Below are 21,574 nucleotides of genomic sequence, written 5' to 3'. Positions count from 1 at the left end.
AGTGGAAATTGAGAATTCAATTATGAAAATTGGGCTTAAGAGATGAACATGAGTTAACTCAAATTCTAAGGTATTCGGAGCCAAGTGGAATAAGTATGGTAGTGGGACGGGCATGCTTGGGTGCCTTCAGTATGCATTAGTGAGATTAGAAGGGAGTGAGTACATTCATGCATTTCATTTGCATATACTTTATGCATTTGCAAGAATTGTTGCATTCTAATTATTGTTTGGTACATACCTATATTTTGAAAAGTAATATGTGAACCATGTGATCATTGCAAAATTTTATTCCACTGTATCCAATAAATTTTATGCAAAATTTGTTATAAGATGTATTGTGTAATCAGTTCCAAATGATTTTATTTTAATTTCCACCATATCTTGGTTGTAGAATTTATTTCTATAACTAAGATATGACTCACACCCTAACTCATAAATAGTTTTTATTCGCGAGTCGAGATGTGACATGTAATCTATTAAAGTCGTCTCAAATTATCAAAGAGACGGCCCAATGACTCACTATTGTTCCTAACTTGTTAATTATCACCTGCAAAGTTTGACAAATGTGAAGTTTTATCATAAAAGCCTCAGTATTGGTTGAAATGAGATTAGAATATCTAAACTCTTCTTTTCTCCTCATTATGCTGATTTGGGATATTTCAACAAGTCAAATATGAGACTTTTCACTTATAAGTAAAAAAATGGAAGTAGTTTCGCTCACGACACTCAATTGATGGTGACTGTTCACCATCTTTTTTAACATTAAATTTCGAGATCTAAATACTAATAGACACAAATTTTAAATTTAAACACATGAAATGTTAATAAATAGAGTGGCATAATACACCAGCACGTGAGCAAAGCTGACAAAAATATGTTATCCAAACAGGTTGATAGTGGAGAGCAGGAAATAAAAGATACTCGCTTGATTGGATGACCAAGTAGGCAGTAAGGAATTTTTTAAATTTCCTTTTTTTTTTAATTGAAATTTAAAATATTTGAAATTTCAAAGGCGAGTGACAGCAGTCTACCCAAAGAAAAAGCAAATGGCAATGAAGGCGTTGGAGTAAATGCAAATTAAATTATTAATTAATTGTAACTGGTAAGAATGCAAAATAGCAAATTAGGGCTTGGCTTTTACTTGCTTTTTTAATAATAGCCCGTAGAGGCAAAGGCACGAAAAGAAAATGAAAAATATAAGAATTAAAATATAACCAGATATTCAGATTTCTCGCATTTCTTAGAAAAAGGGCTTCGGAGCCGCTCTGCGTTTTCGTTCCGGAACCCTAGAATTTCCGCGTCGCCGTAATTTTTCTGAATTATTGGTAAGTCGAACGTAATTTTTGGGCTTATTTTTCGATTTTCCTTAATTTTCACTGATTTTATTTTATGATTCTTTTACTGTAAATTGGCAAAATATAAATCTTTTATTTTCTAAAAGACTGGTGGAAGTAAAATGCCGAATCTTGTCTGGTTTAAGCTTTTGTATTTAAATATTTTGCTTGATCTGTGCTGAAATGGGGAAAAAAGCAAACGTAATTTTTTTTTCTTTTTCCGGTTGGTTTAAAACGAGGTCTGGAAGTTGTTAGGGTTTGTGTAAATTAATCCCAGATGCTGTCAGGGTTAGGTTTAGATACTTTGCAGAATAAGCTTACTTGGAATCTACCACCATCTTCTTCTTCTTCTTCTGGTTTTCGTTTTCGTTTTCGTTTTCGTTTTTACTGGTTGTTGAAGAATTCAGATACTAAAAGTAAAATTTTATATATTTATACACCTAGTTTGTAGAATGTAGATTAGGGTTTGTAAATTGTGGCTACAAGAAAATGGTAAATTTCTTTGTACTGATCTGCTTTTTATTTTTTATTTTTTATTTTTATTGTGTTTCAGGGATTTTAGTTTGATGGAATTTTAGTACAAGTGAAAATTGCGAATTTATAAAAAAAATAAAAATAAATAAAAAAATAAAAAAGAAAAATGTCAGGATCTGAGACGGGAGTGATGACGAGTAGGGAGCCGTTTCTGCAGAAGAGTCCTATTCAGTCACAGTCCGCCATCCAGAGTCTGCGGTTGAACTTCAGTGCTGACGGCGGCTCCGCTCTCTACAAGCCTGTTGCCACCGCCACCTCACCTGCTTACCAGCCCTCGGTCACCTCCGCCGCCGCTTCCGGCGGAGGTGCTGTTGTCCCGGGGGCTGCCGGAGAGGGTGCAGTTATGGCCCCTGTTGCTACTGCTGGGCTTAACATGAACATGGGTACTGAGCCAATGAAGAAGAAGAGAGGGAGGCCCAGGAAGTACGGGCCGGATGGCACAATGGCATTGGCTCTATCACCATCAGCCCCGCCCGTGACCGTTACCTCGTCCAGCGTCGGAGCCTTTTCTCCTCCTCCTGCTCCTCCTGCTCCTGCTCCTCCTTCTGGGGGAGGTTCTGCCTCACCACCACCCAGTTCCACTTCCACCAAGAAATCAAGAGGCAGACCACCTGGTTCTTCCAAGAAGCAACAATTGGATGCTTTGGGTAACCTCTCTTTCCTTTTCCATTCTAAATTCTTAAAACTTATTGAAATTCTTAAAATTTTGAATCTTATATTGTATTTTGTTTTTGTTCTGGGTCATTGATTTTGTTATTAATTTTGGGTTTAGCAAATATTTGTGTGACGTGGGTTTGAGAGGTCGGGTCTTGAGGTAACGCAACAGTGGCTTTGATTGATTTGATTTTATTATGTATCATCTGTGTTGGAGATCTGGAAGTTGTTCCCATTTGGTTTGGGTTTCTGACAGGAAATGAAAGGATTTAATAAAAGCGATATATTCGGGGATGACTTTATGAAATAGAAAAGGGTACAGCAAAGGATGTTATGCTTGAGATTCTTCTTATGTGTCAAATTTACTTATCTGCCCTTGATTGGTATATTGCAATTGTATGTATACTGTAGGTGTAGGCTCATAGAATGATACTTAACCTTGATATTCATGATTTTTCATGCGTATATGATTGCTTTTGGTATTTGGTTACAACGATGGTACTTCTTGCAAAGGGAATTACTTGTTTTAAACTCCTTTTGACAGTCTATTTTACAGCACAACTGTATCAATATGCATTTAGAAAACATATCCAATACTGGAATTAAATTGCTTTTGGAAGTTTCCTTTTGAGCATACAAGTCCCCCATCCTGTTTTTCTTATATAATGTTTAATTTAGTATTCCAACTCCATCAAGTGCTAAAACTAGAATTTTCAACTAAACAAATTTGTTTAATGGTTCATTTTATGACTTATAGATGCATGCTTGCAGTGGCAATGGATCTTATTTTATTCTTTATCTTTCTAAAAGTCAATTTTAATGTTGCTTTTTCGCTGCAAATAACTATATAATGATAACTGTACTATGGTTTAATTCGTTTTATTGTTTGTAGGAGCTCCGGGATTTGGATTTACGCCACATGTTATCACTGTAAAAGCTGGAGAGGTTTCTAATTCCCCTTTTCTTTCTTTAATAACTTAGTTTTCATACTCTTCCGTGGTTGATCATCACTGCATGCTTAGTCTGACTAGTTGTTGAGCAAGAAATGTTATTTGATTGCACTATAGATATCTATCTATTCTCTCTATGCTGAGTAGCTCATCTCTTCCATATTATGCACTTCTTTAATTTGGCTGATTATGCAAGTTCTTTGATACGGTAAATGCATGTGTGGTACATCACTCACTGAATCTTGTTAAGCTCCTTTTTCCTCTGTCTACTTGGAGTTCTGAGTGCTTCATCTATTGAAATTAACAATATTTAGATCCAATGGTTGGCAATGCTGGGTACATTTAATTCAAATATTTATTTTATGAGTTCAAATTCAGATAATTCTGGTTTCTTATATTTTCATATCATTGGAACTGAATGTCAAGATTTACTATTTAGAGAATAATTGGCCATTGGAGTATTATGCTTTGCTTCACAGCTTTCTGGGAATTTAGAACTTTAATCGCAAAATTCTCCCGAGGATATCATTTCCCATGTCACGGTCTGATCCCATCCCAAGAGCTCATCACCAGTGAGCTAGCTGCTAATATGATTGAATGTCATTAATTTTACATGCGCACCTGCTTTATTGTTTGGCTGGCATACTCATCATTTTTCTAGTTGATTGCACTATATTGAAATTTTATTTTGATGCATTTAACCTTTCAGGATGTATGGTCAAAAATAATGTCATTCTCTCAGAATGGTCCTAGAGCTGTTTGCATATTGTCTGCAACTGGAGCCATCTCTAATGTGACTCTTCGCCAACCGGCCACATCTGGTGGAACTGTAACATATGAGGTTTGTGAGATTGCAGGCTGTCTTGTTTGTTGGCCTTTCCTTGTATCCAAGTTGAACTGTGACATATATTGTGTTTTCATACAGTTTTGTTGTTACTATGTTGGGCCTCAGTAGCTGTTCTCTGGGAACATTGACTGGGGATTAATATTCCAAGTCTCTCTAGGAACAGTTATGTTTATTTTAGGATACAATACTACGCCTATACTAATGAGTTTATGCCGCCATGTTCTGACATGATTGTTTATGTTTGGTTTGTGAACTTTTTAACACCATAGGTTTAAATTAATGAACTAGTTACTATCTGGGTTCTACTCTAGGAGCATGTAATGTAAAAAAGCATGTTTGCTCTTTAATTAGATGTAAGATTTAGTATCTGTCACAATTCGTCGCAGTACTGAGTTTATTGTTTTTACACGAGTAATTATCATTAACTTTCTGTTAATTATTTGGTAGTATCCATAGGGATTGTTTTCATCTTACGTATTATATCTACCTATGAGTTATTTCCCGCTAATTCCGTTTTCTCTTATGAATTTTCTATGCAGGGGAGGTTTGAAATTCTGTCACTCTCAGGCTCGTTTCTTCTATCTGAAATTGGTGGTCAGCGGAGTAGAACTGGGGGCTTAAGTGTGTCATTATCTGGCCCAGATGGCCGAGTTTTAGGTGGTGGCGTGGCAGGTCTTCTAACAGCTGCCTGCCCTGTTCAGGTACGTTTTATTTTTAAATTATTTTAGATTTTACTTGTGATGTGAAAATTAATAGTTGAAGGAAATTAATCTTCCACGATGTGTGGGTCTACAAATTATGAATCTAGACATAGTACGAGCCATATGTTTGAATTGAGCACTTTCAGATACAGCTCTTCATATGATTGAATCTTTAGCTCTTATTAAAAAAAGAAAAAAAAATTGATGGACCTAATATAACCAGTGATTTTGGGGGTTCCCATTTCATTGCAGGTGGTAGTCGGAAGTTTTGTTGCAGATGGTCGGAAAGAATCAAAGACTGCGAACCAAATGGACCCTTTGTCCGTAGCACCAAAATTTGATCCGGGCAGTGGTCCAACAGGAGCAAGTAGCCCCCAGTCACGTGGAACTCTGAGTGAATCCTCAGGCGGGCCTGGAAGTCCGCTTAACCAAAGCACAGGGGCCTGCAATAACAATAACCTGCAAGGCATGTCAAGCATGCCATGGAAGTGAATGGTTTGGCAACCTGAGGGCAGGCCTTTTCACTAATTTGTGCAGTAGGCATGATCAGCGGATGTTGTGTTTCTTTAATCGAGTCTTGAGAGCAGGAAAAGGTTGTAGTTTCTGCATCGTGTAATGTATGACTAGTACTAGTAGAATAAGGAATGCAGAATGCTTTGCAGCTTGACCTTATAGAGGAGCATGGCCGGCTGGAAGTGTCAACCAGGTAACAAGAAGTGTGTGTGAAGTAGAAATTAGATTTTTAAGTCTTGTGATTGTAGGGACTTAATTAGTAGGATTAATTATTAATTAGGATGAGTTAGTGATCTAGTTTATCACGCGTTTGGCTGCTTGTAATTGTTGTTGATCCTTTAGATTATGCTGCTCAACTTCGACTTGTTCTCTAATGATAAGATGCTTTGATTTTAGATTTTTCCCCCTCATAATTGTCTAGCTTTAATTTTATTTACACGTGGTGCAAAGTCACTAGAAATGATCATTCCGTTTGAAAAATGACTTATAGTGAGATTGAGCTTAGAAAAGTTGCCCACCACGTCGTGAGCTCCACATGCATCAACAGTTATCTCAACTACGAGCGGAGTCGCCCATGCCTGTCCTGTCGATCATAACTTAGGTCAAGAATCAGTGCAACGGAGCCTCCTGAGTAACCACGAGAAACAAATGCGAGTGCTTAAAGGAACCAAACAAGAATCATTTGCATTTGTTTCCGTCTTGGGAAACTCGGAAACGAATGGTATTGCTTCAACTTTCTTCGGAAGGAGCTCCTGCCAAGCGCGGATGTTTGCCAAAACCATCCTCTTGAGTTAGCAGGGTCCGCCCTTTTGGCCAGGTGCCACGCGCACACACCCTCTCCGAGATGAACCATATAGCCAAGGGAAACCGTGTTGCTAGATGATTAGATCAATAACAGAGTATGAAGCGATAAAACTATGTCGTTCCATTGTCGAGAGAATATATACAATATTGTTGCAGACTGGAAATGATTAACTGATGATATACATGATGCTTGAGAATAACGAATAGACAAAATATTGTCAATTGGTAGAGAGGGAAGGAAGGAGCGCAGGTCATTTTATACCCCTGGGAAGGAATGGAACATGGAAACAGTACTACTAAAGTGAGTCATGTTGGTTTGTGCTACTCCCCACAAAATCATCATCTGCTTTGTTTTGCTTTGCTTTTTCCTTCCATCCCAGAACAAGAAGCTCAGGCTTCTAGGGAATCATTGCCTATGACCCTCCCACTTGTCCTTCTTTTTTCCCCTTCTTTTCTTCATCATCTTTCTTTATTTATTTATGGGTCCAAGTTTGGGGCTATACATTTGTAGCGTTGGGGTGGAGAATGACGGTGGCTGTGGAGGATTTTAGGGTTTTTTTTTTTTTTTTTTCCTATTCTATTATTTAAGTTTTTAATAATACAAAAAAATCAATTATTTATTAGTTGTTTGGCCACGTGGCTCTAGTTGGACATCAACGTCAGCACAAATCTGAAATTTATTGTTACCACGCCATCACTTAACTGATTTTCTAATGGTTGTATGAAATTGAAATGAAATAATAACTAGTGTATGAGATTGAATTTTTTTAAGATGATGTATAAGATTGCAATTACACTCAAACTTGAAGGATAAAATATGCTTACACGAGACTTTGTAATTCAGTTAGTTTAGCACATTCAACAAAACACAATTTCTCATACATATTAAGTAATCGGAGTACTAGAACGGGTTGGCTGTAGTGGTAAAAAATGAAGAATGAATCAAGATACTTCTGCAATTGAATGAAAAGAAGAATAAATAAATCTCTGTAACCAATATAAAAATTAACAACGCTATAGGAAATATCTGGGGTGGGGTTGAGAGTTCAAGCCTCTCTCACCCCACTGTTTTTGCTGGTGTCTAACAAAGTTTCTCAATCCCTAAACTTCTAATTAAGAAAACAAATTTACAATTCTAAACTCTACTACAAAATTTTTTTCAGTGTAACACTTGTAATTAAGGTGACGACCCGTCCCGAATTATAATATATTTTATCCTCGAGTGCGTTGAAATGACTATTTTGCCCTTGTGGGTCTTGTGACGTGGATGTATGTATATAGTCTTCAATCATTTTTCCATCGACGTGAGTAAGTGGTATTCGACGTTACGAGAACGTGGATGCAAATTAGAGCCGAGTCAGGTACGTAGTGGAGATGTTGTAAAGGAATAAAGGAATTGGGTTGGGTTTAATTGCATGAATCCAAAGCATGCAGCCCAATTAGGGCTTGAGGCCATTTTAATATGGCCAACCCGTGGCCACACACACACACACACACATGCAACCTTCATCCTCTCTCTCTTTCTCAAATTTTCTTCCCCGCCCGTACAACCGTGAGCATTCACCCTTAAACTAAACCAAAACTCTATGGATCGAATTTGGTGTTTCCATATTCTTACTCTTCTCAAACCCTAGAACACAGTGATACCTTTTGTTAAGTGGTTTGACTTCGAAAACCCAAGACTCCATAAGCTCCGGCAAGGGGTGTAATTTTCTCCGATGTGATCGCGAAGGTTTTAGCTAGTTTTGGGACTTAATAAGGTACTATTCTTGCTCCACTAGCACTTTGGAACAATTTTAGAGCAGTTTTGACGTTGGGACACTCGGGTTTATCGAGTTGCAGATTTTGCTGGACTATTGAAGAATTTTCCAACCATATACCGTTGGTTTTAGGACTCTAAACAAGTAAGAACATGTTCTACTCGTTTAGAGCTTCATTTTGGTATAATTTTCATGAAATTTGGTTGAAAAATGAAGAAGATATCAAGATTTAAGAATTTTCCAGTTTCCGGCAACAGAATCCGACGAACCACCAGAGAAGTCAGAGCATATTCCATTTATTTAACGGAATATCCTATTATTTAAATGTGTCAGGTATATTTAACGGAATATCCTATTATTTAACGGCATATTCCCTAACGGCGTTAGGGTTACCGTCAGTGTGCCAGGCACATGACCACGCGTGGGACGTTGGAAAATTATTCTAAAAATATGGGGATGCTCGGGGTGTTGAGTAGGCCACGATAGTATATTCAAACACCCCAATTGAGCAACATATGATAAGTTATTTCATAGTGATGGTTATGTGCTTAAAAATAACATTAAAATAGTTGTTTCACACATAGGTGAGATATTTCCAGAGGACGATCGCAGCCAAGCGAGACTTAGGGGTTATGACTCGGCTACATACCAGTGAGTGGGCTTTTGGGTTATATATATGCCTTATGTTTCCCAAAAACTCTTTAAATGGTTTTTACATTTTAAATGTCATGTCGTATGCATTGCATATTAGAATATGCTTTAATATAGCTGTGCATATTACCGCTTGACGCTGTGGACGCTCAGGTAAGCTTCAGGTGAGTGTATAGCAATGGTTGTGATGGTAATGTGTATGATTATGATGAGTTGCTTTCAATGATTTATATCCTGCAACATAGTGTTAGTGCTCCGCCCGAGAGTAAGGCCTAGCCTTCACGTGATCGTTCACCTTTCACACCATACGCTTACCTTGGATCCAAGACAGGTGCCAGCCTGTCGTACAGACCACATTAGGTGGTTTCAACTCGTAGGTGACTTGCGATACTTCACACAGCCTTCACGTGATCATAGCACTTGAGTATACTTATTTACACCTAGCCTGTAGTACAAACCACAGAGGTGGTTCCGAGTCGTGTGCAAGATTTGATTTGATTGTTGAGTTATAGATTCAGCCATACAGGTCACGTTAGGTGACTCCGGCTGATATGTCACTTTATATTAGTGCAATTCACCTGGCTTACTTATTCATGGTTGAGATGATTGTCATGCCATACACACGGTTTGGTTATTCTCGAGTATAGTTTTCATATATGTTTATAGTATTATTTTCTAGGAAACTTATATGGGTTTTACAGTGAGGGATTATTACATTTGGAAAGATAAATGGTTTTGAAAGTTTTGTTTTTGCCCACTCACACTTTCTGTTTTACGCCCCTCCGGGTTCTAGATAGAAGTTTGTGTCGATGGCTCATGAGGACTTCACGACGGTTCTGACAAACATTCACCAGTGTAGGGTTTCTTTTATGATATGTGTAATTAGTAATTAAACTTATGGACTGCATTCTGATACCTACGCTCTGGTTATGTGTGTCCTTTACTCTAAACATTTTCACTCGCACTAATATGTTAGTCTAGTGTAATTAGTTAGCAAGTTTTTATTTATCCGTATTTTCGTATCACGTTCACTTCCGCACAGCGCACATGGCTACGTCACCCTCATATGACAGTCAGTATGCCTCGATTGGGGTCGGGGTGTGTCAATTAATGTGATGTATTAACTTTATTATCCAATTTTTCCCCTACTACAAGCACAACCAAATTAATCAAAATTAGAAGGTAAGAAGGCAATCAAATGAAGCCTATGAACTCAAAAGTGTTTATATTTCATGTGGTTAATTAAAAAAAGTATAAATAAATAAAGTGAAGCCAACGACCACACATGAGATATAAAGAAAGTTAAGTGTCTATTCCTAAAATTAATTGGTAATAGGAGTGTTCCAACCCTTTATAAACCTTTGCAAGAATCCTTAGTTTTTTTACATGAGATTACATTCTCAACAAGAAGAATATATAAAGTGTTGAAGAAGGTAAAAATGTCTCACATTATAAAACTGAAAAAAATAATATAATATATATATATATATATATATATATATAATTATAGTTCTACTACCGATGACCTCAAAGTTTTTTATAATAAAGCCTCACACCGAGGTATGTAGGTGTGGGGACCTTTTGATTGAGTTGGATATTTATGTTAGGGACCCTTTGATTGAGTTGGATATTTATGTTAGGGACCTTTTGATCGAGTTGGATTTAGGTCTCGGACGAACTGTACACTCGCATGGTTCGTTTCCGGCACTAAGTCCTGAAATACTTCAAAAGAATTAGCATGGCTTGGGAAGCATTCCAAATGAATCAATGACTCTGATTCAACCATGATTGAATAATTACATAAATTGTAACTTGCTTGGGTGAAGCATGGTATGACAGTTAAAAGTTCATTGGTTCAACATGAGAAAAATGTTGTGCTTGCATGTATGGTTTAAGGATGGCTAATCTAAGATTTCTAATACTTTGGGGGGGGGGGGCACGTTTGTTTGACCGAATTAAGAGGGACTGGACTAGACTAGACTGTAGTCCCTTGTTTGGTCGGGACAAGGATTAGGTTTAATGGGACTAAAGGGGACTCGCCCCGACTGAACATTTCACTAAACGTTCTTAAGGAGACCCCTCGATTTCAAGCGGACTGCTAGTCCCGTTCTCTCCCTCGCCGCTGATCCCTCGTCGTCTCCCTTCTCCTTCGTCATCTCCCTTCTGATCCGCACCTTCGCCCACTCCCTTGGGCCTTCACTATCCCACCTAAAAGCCTAAACCCAGACCTCAAACAAAACTGAAAAATAATCCACTGATTCCCTTCCTTTCTTCTTCGTTCAATTCACTCTCTTTCTCAACAAAATCGTCATGGTTGAAACCACCAGACCACCACCAGACAACCATCACCAGAAGCTCGCCGTCAATCTTCGCATTCGCGTGCAACCCAGACGCAAGTCGGGACCAAAAGCGTACCAAATGCTCAAGCACCTGCGAATCCCCACATAAATTCAAAACAAAAAGGCAAAATCACCAGAGAATCCTGAGATTTTTCAAGAAAATCAGAGGAGGCGCTACGTGGAGAGCTCCGATGAATCCTCCATGCGAATCTTCTGCATAAGTAAAAGAGGGAGAGGTTAGGGATAAAGTGGACGAAGGGAAAAAAAGGAGAGGGGAGGGAGAGAGTTGCCGGAAGAAAATAGGGAGAAGTATGCAGAGAGAGGAAGAATATTCTGGAAAAATGGTGAAACAGAATAAAAAGATGGAGATGAGAGGGAGAATGGCGGAGGAAGGGAGGAATAGGCTAGAGAGAGATAATTTTAGGAATAAATAAATAAAAAGATTTTGGCCCTTACAGAAGGAGATATGATTCTAGAAACAAATAAAATGATAAATTAATAATAAAATATTAATAAATATAGATAAAATAATATAATATTTGAGTTAGATAATTATCCAACTTTTTAGTCCGACACTGCACCAAACGCTTCACTAAACTAGTCCAGCTTAATCTAGTCTAAGCCAGTCCAGCTTAATCCTTGAAGCTAATCTAGTTCGAAACAGTCCGGTACAACAAACACACCCTGGCAGTTTTATAGAGCTTAAGGAAACTTAAGAAAAGACTCGGAAAGAATGGAAAGCTTATCACTCAGGAACTAGGGTTTCCTGTACTTATAGAAAGTTTGCACTGCTTGGTATGTTCTTGCCCCAGTTCATCCCCTCCTTCCCTCATTGTTCTTCGTTGTCCCTTATTCAACGTACTGGCATCTTAATTATAGGTGCAGTGATTCCTTCAAGTTCCAGCTAGGGAATCCCTTAGTTTTCTCCCTTCTTCCTGTTTTGCTAAGCCTTCCCTTTTCCTTTCCATAGTTGCAGCTATAGAGTTCTTCTTTGGTATAACGTTGCAGAAGGTTGCTAGCTTTGTGCCGGGGTCAAACACAATGCCCAGATTCCATCATTCTTGCACCAAGCCCCACAACACAACTCCATCTTTGGCAACGCTCCCTTCTGTTTTTTTTTTCCTCTCGAGTTCCTGTACGAGCTTGGAAGGGAAAGGTTTTTTCCCTGTTCATTAAAGGAGGCGCACGGCTCTAGTTCAAAGCACGATTTGGCTTTAATTTGGTCAACTCAGCTTTGGGTTTTAGTTGGTTCTTGGATGTATTAGTTGGTTTGTAAGGGAAAAGAACAAAAACAATTCTCTCAAGCCTTCCCATATAAGCCGAAATCATGCGCTTGGACTTTTAGTTCTCCCAAGCACCCAAAAGTCCTTTACAATCCTATTTCTCGTAGGCCCAGTAAATTTTCGTAACCATCCACACCACAACCTACTCGGCAACCCATTTATGTGGCTTGGGTCCATTCAAGCATGTAGCGTGATTGGTATACTTTTTTATGTTAATATCATAGAATGGCTTCGCATGATAAATATGCGTGATTTGCATGAGCTTAACACGATTATAGAAATGTCTAATTTGTAAATTATTATTTTATTAGCACGACATGATTGTAAATTCACATACCCCTTGTTTTTAATTCGTATACCCCTCGTTTTAAATTCACATACCCCTCGTTTCACACCTTTTGCATGAATTTAAACTCGGCTTGTGACGTATTCGCAACAATTAGACTTTGAGATACGATTGTACTCGTTGGTATAATTTTTTGCTCGAATTGTAAGTAGTTTTTGTTTTTTGTTTTTTTCTCTTAAAAAGGGGGACAACATGTGACAATTCACGGTTATCTACCCATTCCAGGAGCCGAGAAGACTCTCATAGGCATTTTAGCCTTCCATGACCACAAATTTGGCTTCCACACAAGTGTAGGTAGTTAATTTGGGAACAATAATTAGTGTTTAAGAAGTGGGACGGTGAAATCTAGTCAAAGAGTAACCGAAGAGAAAATTAATGTCCTCTTAATATTTTGTGCAAAGAAAAAGATTTATGCACGCCCGTATTTACTTTGCTCTTCAGTGATTGCGAAACATGGACTCAGCCCATCCCCTTCCCCGCCCCTCTCTCTTGCATTTGCTTTATTCTCGTCTTCTTCTTTGACCTCAGCAGACAGCAGCGTTCACTTCTTCCTGTTAGTTTTTTATTTAAACCGACCCATCTCCAGTCCTCTCTCTGGTAACCTTTTCTCCGGTCTTTCTTCTTCTTATCTTCTTCAATCGGCTCATTTACAAACCCCAGGTTACTTCTAGTTCTTTAATTTCTGATACTTAATTGCTTTTTGATTGAGGGCTTAATGTAGATTACATTTGCTGGTTAGTGCTTGCCATTTGTTTTTAGTTTTTTATTTTTTGAAATGTTGCTGCTTTCTCAGTTCGTTGTTATGCATTTGCTAACTCCAAACGAAACGAATGAAAACACGCAAATTTATTTATTTCAATATTTTTGTATCCAGAATTTGATGTAGCCCACCCCGAGTTTGATTCTACGTACCCAGAATCCCAATTTTATAATAATATGCAATTGGGATATGAGTTAGATGTGTATATCTGACCTGTAATCCATGTGTGAGTATCAACCTTGACATGGTCTAACACTGTAAACTGATACGAATGCACCTTCTGTATTAAAAACTACGCCTTTCGGTTTTAAACTGTATGGAAGTAAGAACAAAGGTATTCTATGCATGTGGAATGTATACTTATCTTGATACCATGAAGAGAAATTTCATTTCAATACGTTGTTTTGAATCATTTATTTTTGTAATGAAGTTAGTTGGATTTACATGCGTACTTGGATCTCAATATTTTTGGTATTTTAGAAGAATAAGCTAGGAGCATGGATTTAGAACCAAAAGATGACCCTCGTAAAACTTCATTGAAACCATCGTTTGCGGACCAGCATTTTCTAGTCAACTTCATAATGGGAAATTACTTGGGTCCTGATGTCAATATTGATAACCTGGGATACTCAGCGTTTCATTTGGATTGCATGAGTATTTAAAGGGCAGCCTACCTTTGCCAAGTTCAGGGGTGGCAAAAGATAGTTGGCGCCAGTTCACACATCTTTTTCCTTTGGATCTTCATGTTTTGGTTGACGATCCTGTTACATTATTTATGGAAGACACTGCTCTCGAAAAGTTCAAATCTTTATCTGGTATAAATGGTCTTGAGAATTGATATAGGTCAAGCTATACGATATCAACATGACTACCTGGATGGTGGAGAAAGTGAAGCAAATCGCTTGAACGACGATGGCAATGAAACAAAGACAGAAAAGATCTCTAATGGAAATGGTAATTCGTCAGAAAGGTTTCTGAAAAAGTATAAGAGCAAGTGGTGGAAATCCCATAAGGAAGCGTTCGCGTGTATTTGAGATGAAATTGCAGCAATTATGCCCAGCTGGACCATTCACACTCTCTTTCAGCCTCCCGGAACCTGTTGATCCAAGGCTCTTTGCACCGAACTTTGGATCTGATGGCATTTTTGAAGGAGTTATCGTAAAACACGTGATATATATTGCCGAGCTACATTTATTCTTGATGTAGCAATGGTCGACGAAGCGGTAAGAGTTTTCTTACTTGTCCAGTTACTAACCTCCTAGTTTGCTACCACTTCCGTAAATGGTGTAGAAAAGCATTGGTAGGAGTAGGACATAGTTTAATGGAGTGATCCTCTTCCAAGATCAAGTATGCCATATGTGTAGAATTTGGCGAGATAATCATGCTAGATGAGTGCTGACACATGGGGACGTCGTCTAGAGAATCGACAGAGGTTAGGTCAAAGTATGGAGATCAGTTGTGTAATTTTCTTATCTTTTGGGAAATTTTTAGCATGCCACTTGGATTTTAGTCCATATTCTGATTTTCCTAGTAACCTTGAATTTGGTTCAATGAGCGTGTACAAGCAAGTGGGCAAAATTGTTACGCAAATTTGTACTTTGATAACTGATGTGGCAATTTACCTTTGACATTTTAGGATCTACCACGCAGACTCTAAAAAAACTGATGTATATTTGGCACTTGTCTCATTTTTTTTCCTTGATCAATTCTACCCAAAAATATGGCACTAATTGGAAATTGGGAATTGGCAGCAGCCGTAAAGCAAACAAAGAAACTTAGAGCGATCAAATTATAGGCGACACAAAATGTTAAAACTTGAATCCTAAGTCAACATCGCCATCACTCATTGCCATGTGTTTGTATCATTCTGTGTATTAGTATTTTAGGTGTGACCTCAATACATTGTTTCATTAAATGTTATCGGTGTTTTAGCCATTAAATTTGATTTTCACAATTATTTATATCTTCTTAAAGTAGTACCAAACAGAATTACCTGGAAATGTGTGGAAACAAAATGGGTAAAGCCTATTTGTACCCAAGTAAACCCCAAAATAACCCATATAAACAACAACAAAAGTTCATACACTCAAACAACATGCATGGGCTTGACTGGTCATAAGATCCTAGTCAAGCAAGAACAATCAATACAAATAACAGTTGCCAGAGATAACTAAGCTCTATATTATGGTATCAATCCAAGATTCAAACAAACATTTATTTTAAACATTTTTAAGGTTTAAGGGAGACATCAATCACACACTCATGCTCAGAACCTAAGCTAGGCTAAAGGAGTAACTTGCACCTATGTGCAACTTGTACTTCTTCAATTGAATTTGAGTTTGGTCTTCACTGTTGTGGCTGTTTGAACTTAAGCTCTTGGCTTGTGTCACCAGTGAGAGAATTAGAATAAGTTGAGATGCAAAATGTGGAACCAGCAACAATGAACAAATCTCCTCAATCGAACATCAATAGATTGAGAGGCTTTGAAATGGAATTTTACCTAAAGATCTTTATGTGAGAGCTATATGCTAAGATCAAAGATCAGTGGAGAGGCTCAAGCTACTCTAGCCATCTCTATGAGCGATGCAAATTCAGCTCCTAAGAATGGAAGTTTTCTGTAGCTAAGGTTTTCAAGAGTTGTGGACACAAAAGCTAAAAAGAGTTGAGAGGTAAACTAGTACATATAGATCAACCCAAACCTAAATCATAATGCAATCATCACCACACAAAATTCTACAAGAATATGCGTGTTTGTACCATACTTCACAAACCTTAAAACTACCGAATCCTTCAATACGTATTATGCTATTTGTATTGATTGTTCAATACAAATAACATAATACGTATTGAATATGTGTGTTTGTACCATACTACAAATAGTCAACCTGTCAACCTTATACCTTCGGATACTTACTAAAGGGTTCATGATGAGGCACCCTTGCGAAGCACATGAGTTCCCTTCCAATCAAAAGACCAAGCACAACGTGACACATGTCAACACTAGAATAAAGCTCTTTGAATCCCACATCAACCGCAAATGAAAACATAGGACCCTCCTCAACTATAACAAGAGATCAGTCTCCCACAATTAATTCCTAATGCTATTATTCTACTTAATCCATTATTAGAACTCACTAATGATGCTAAAACCTTTGTATCATGTAAACTCTACATTTTTAATGAGAACTCATCTACTCTCGTGGACATAGTTCAACTTAAGGTGAATCACGTACATCTTGTGTTTGCTTCCCTATCTCTATCTCTTTACTTATTACCTACGCTTGGTGACCAAAGTAACATTGTAGGTCGAATCTTGACACTCTACGTTGTTCCAAGGAAGATGGCTTCAACCTTTCAGACATCCATTATATCCTCTCATTCCCCACTTAGCAACCTACTAAGTCACCAAACTTATTCTTCCCTTAAAAAAAGGTAAGAATTTTTACCCTCGACAACTTCATTGCAACAAGAGAGTGAAGGACATTTCGAGAAAACCAGGGGTGAACATGCCTTCAACTACTATGACTCTTGGGGGACAAGACTCGCTTTGTCAAAGTGGGGCACTGGGTACTAAAGAAAAGACTAGTATAAGTGAGTACACATACTACAAATGTTTTGACCTTCAGCTGTTTGGGATCTTGTGTAACCAAGGTTCTAAAAGATGTTAGGCGTTAGTTGGGTTAGGGCTAGGGCCTAGCACCTAGGCGGACTAGACAGATTTAAGTAAATCTATTGTATTTCGTGTAAACAAGTGTCTGTTTATACTTAAAATATATATAATTTCATCATAAATTAGAAAATAGAATGAAATATATATTATGAAGTATTGGAACATAATGAAAACATAAGGAGCAGACATATAATGTGTGTTTATTTAAGTGTTCAATAAGTCTCTTACAATTTATTGGAAACAATAAAATGCAAAAGGAAAGTTATCTATTTTCTATCTAAGTGAGTTGCAACCTAGGCAGGTGTCTAGGCAGGTCTGGGCGGGTGCCTAGGCAGTGTAGGCGGGCGCCTCTGCAGGTCTAGGCACCCTTTCTTAATTTTCAAATGCCTAGGCATTAATTGAGGCGGTGGCCAACCGCGTAGCACCTAGGCGGCACTAGGTGGGAATTTTTAGAACAGTGTGTGTAACACAGGCCATTGGGCAAATACTTAATGAAGAGATAATTCAGACAACTTCATCTGACTTTTTTAATTTTTAAACAGTAAAACACTTGGTGTAACTTTGACCTAACTTTTTACGCTAACTCAGAACTTCAACATGCATACTTTACACAAAGTAAATTAAACTAAGTGGTGCAACCAACATGGTTGGAAAAGAGAGCATCATTGATGAATGTTCGTATATCTCATTAAGCCCAAACCATGGGTCACACGTCCAAACAATGAATTCCTTCATACATAACAAAACATTCACGAGCAACACGCATGCATAAGCAACCCGCATGTCATCAACATTACTCATATCATAAGCATCACTTATGTCATTATACATAAACATTATATCTTTCAATACATAAGCCAACTGAGCTCCAAAAGGGTGTCAACATATATTTTTGCCCTTCAGCATGTGCTACATTGTACCTTGACAACTCGCCATCATTCTCAACCACGAGGTGATGAAAGAACTCACCATCATATCACTATGTAGGTGATGAAGTAAATACCAGTATTCTAATAAACAATTTTGTCCCTCGGCAACTCGCCATCATTCTCAACCACGAGGTGATGAATGAACTCACCATCATATCACTATGTAGGTGATAAAGTAAGTACCAGTATTCTAATAAACAATTTTGTCCCTCGGCAACTCGCCACTCTTCCCACCAACTAGTTGATGAAGAAACTCACCTTCCTATTGCCAACCAGGTGATGAAGAAAATAAGCAGTACTTTAATAAACAATTTTGTCCTTTGGCAACTCGCCACCCTTCCCACCAACCAGGTGATGAAGGAACTTACCTTTTTCCCACCAACTAGATGAGGAACGGTACAACTCGTTCTTGTAGACTCTGAGCATCAATAAATAATTGAAAATCCCCAAGCTTTACTAACCTAGAATGCTACACATAGTATACAAAGGCCAAAAAATTTTACAAGATTATTTCCATCAACATGTTTAATCATAATAATGGTGGTCACTTGCCAAAGATCTTCGACCATCTTGCATCTGCTCAAGATACTCAACAAATCTTTCAAGCCGCAACTTTTCAGTAAGCTTCAAATACCATCAAGCTTAAGGCGAGTTCCAACCTTTACTAGGGTCTTGCAGGAGGCCAAATGAAGAAAACATAACTTATATGGTCCTACAAGAGCTTCATACCTTTCCCTATTAAAAAATGCAACAATTTGACCCCGGTCTGGTTCCCAAGGGCATCGTTGGAAGGTAAATCACTTTATATAGCTTCTCGAGAGCTTCAAGCAACGCATAAGCTTCACCTCTTTAGTGACTTTGTTTGAAAACCACAATATGAAGCATTGTTTGACATATCCTCCAACTATACTAGAAAGTCAAACTCATGGCTTTGAAAAATTATTTGGCCTCCCAAGGGTATGGTTTGAAGGAAACTTATTTATAGGCTCTTTGAAAGCCTCAAGCATTGTCTACCCCAACATTTACAAGAATTCTGAAGGCAAAAGCTGAAGGCATAACAAGGCCTCATTCCTCAATCTGTATATAAGTACCCACATACATTGCTGAAAGAAAACATGTGCAAAGGATGCCAACAAGAGCTTTGGTGTGTGTGCGACGCTTCTATAGGCAACAAAGGCTTCAAACCATGTATAACATTTCAACTTAAATGGTGACTAAAAATTCTTTCAAAGAGAACTACACCAAATGGGATTAAGGGAAAGATTATCTTCGCTCCACACCATCAACGAAAAAGAGAAAAAAAAAAAAAAAAAAAAAAAGGGAAAGAAAGCTTTGGTGGGCCACAAGAAGCTTTACTTTCTTATCAAAAAGATAATAAACATTAAAATAAAAGATGGAGACCAGCTCAAGCGGACCAGGGGAATCTCATATAACACCACCTATTTAAAATCCAAGACAATATGCATAGAGAAGGTCTAAATATCAAGAACGTTTTTGTCAACTATTATGATGGAGCCAGTAGCTCGGACAACGACACAAATGCTCAAACGAGTGTAGAAGAGTCCCAACACGGGAAGAAATATATGGGGGCAAGCCACCCCTTAACAAAAGTATAAGTTTAACTCCGAAACTCAATCTCAAGTTCCATTAGAGTTTTGAACTTAGATATGAACCATGACGGTTCTAGAAGGTATAGTAGCGATCATGCTACAACACCAAGAATTACAAAAAGGAAGAGTCTCGTTCCATTGTGATTATTATTATTATTATTATTATTATTATTTTCAATTACCATCGCTTAGACATTTTTGGTATGAGCCATGACTGATTTGATTATTGGTGTATTCTTCTTCACGACTCATCTCGTGATTCTAAGGTATGATAACCCCAGAAATTAGGGAAAAGTGTATCCAAGCAAATTCACAAAACATGGACCTAGTTCAAAAAGAGCTTCCAAGCTAGGAAATGAAGGCAAGTTTGGCTCCTTGGGGACCAACACCTCATCATGAATTCGACTAGTAAACCTCTCGTCTAAAGTCACATGCAACTCAGTTTGAGTCTATTAACACTTCGACTGGCGCAAGTGCTCGTAGAGCTCTGGGGGCAATGTAATTGTACCTAAAACTCATTATGCGCACTTGAATGATTCTTAACTGAAAACCGACATCCCGAATGAATTTCGACATAAGACTAGTCACAAATGTAAGCGAAGATGCTGAAGATTGTTGCGTCAAGTTTTCAGAATTTTATGTACAACCAATATTTCCAATTGTGTACAAAGATAGCCGAAGCTACATTCCCGTCAGAACTGCGCAGCCGTGAGAAAATGAAGATTTCAAGACCAATTTTTCCCATAGACATGCCATATATGTCTAAAAAGATAAGAAGTGGATCTATAGTATTCTTTTAAACTATATGAGATGGAAGAAAAATGGGTTTCATGCCATACATCATTGCGAAGATATGGATGTCATATTTTTATAGAATTATGAGGAACTCAATTACGAGCTACATGGAAGACTATATTGTCATTTTACCACTATAGCGCAAGCTGGAATTCTCTACGGAATTCCTCAAGTTCTTCCTCCGAACTCATACCAAATGACATACAACATGTTGCAACAACTTATGAGTTTAGAATACACACAACCATGATCAAGTCGATAGTTAACCTAAGGGTTCCAACTAATTGTAGACTACTCCGATGAACCAACAACAAATGTCACCTGCAAAGCGCTGCATGACAACTCCACACTTGTCTTTATCTACTACTAACTTGTAATGGAAAAGGACAAGAGGCATACCATATGGAGTAAGAAGAAAAATTTCATGAATCCGAACGAGGAAAACAACTTGAAGGCTCATCCGACTAGTGAACAACCTTGGTCCAAATCATGGTAATGCTTTAAGAGATAAGTACTTTTGCTTAATTATTTAATAACATACATGAGTGAATGTGTATCCTGGATAGAAAATCCAAAGCTAGGAATGATTTTTTTTTCAAATCCTCACCTTTGCTTGTTCTTTCTTACACCATTCATTACAGTACATGGAATACCCTAAATTCCATAATAACACACAGCTTTAAAACTTTGTGTCATCACAAGTCAAAAAGTTCAAAGTGATAGTGTCAGAGAAGTCTCCCTTAGCCCACTCCCTAGTTTTGGGTTAACAGCTTAGGAGGCTCGAGCCATATTAAGCGCGGATTAGCGAGCTACGGACATGTGGACATGGCCCCTGACCCGGAAGTCTAGTGCACTATCCATCTTCGGAAAAGTTTATACAACCTAAGGATTGTGGGTTATAACATTCAAACCTGACTCAACGTCATTCGAGGGAATGATCGAAAGGGCAATTTGGGAATCATCCGAGGGGTGACAATGATTCCCGACCCCAAGTACACTTACTTATAACATGAAGCAGTGTACGAAGTGAAGTACGTTCTACAATAGCATGTGTTAAACAGCTGTGGATGAGGCATATAGACTAGAAAATCCTC

At 38.0% G+C, this 21,574-nt stretch overlaps 1 protein-coding gene and 1 pseudogene across 1 annotated transcript; both read left to right on the top strand.

Moving 5' to 3' along the window:
* The first annotated feature begins 1,018 nt into the window (after positions 1-1,018).
* Positions 1,019-5,928, top strand: LOC137731079 (AT-hook motif nuclear-localized protein 10). The gene is made up of 6 exons (XM_068470153.2): positions 1,019-1,325; positions 1,888-2,515; positions 3,415-3,467; positions 4,182-4,313; positions 4,859-5,020; positions 5,273-5,928. Exons 2-6 carry the CDS (start codon positions 1,975-1,977, stop codon positions 5,510-5,512), a joined length of 1,128 nt encoding a protein of 375 aa, XP_068326254.1. The 5' UTR covers positions 1,019-1,325; positions 1,888-1,974; the 3' UTR covers positions 5,513-5,928.
* An 8,045-nt stretch (positions 5,929-13,973) lies between these two features.
* On the top strand, positions 13,974-14,510 carry LOC137732962 (increased DNA methylation 3-like; annotated as a pseudogene).
* Positions 14,511-21,574: the final 7,064 nt, after the last annotated feature.

Source organism: Pyrus communis, chromosome 16 (assembly GCF_041283825.1).
Source record: "Pyrus communis isolate YQ-2024b chromosome 16, ASM4128382v1, whole genome shotgun sequence".
Lineage (NCBI taxonomy): Eukaryota > Viridiplantae > Streptophyta > Magnoliopsida > Rosales > Rosaceae > Pyrus > Pyrus communis.
The sequence above is the reverse complement of the archived record's forward strand: the minus strand, read 5'-3'. Positions and strand labels throughout refer to the sequence as shown.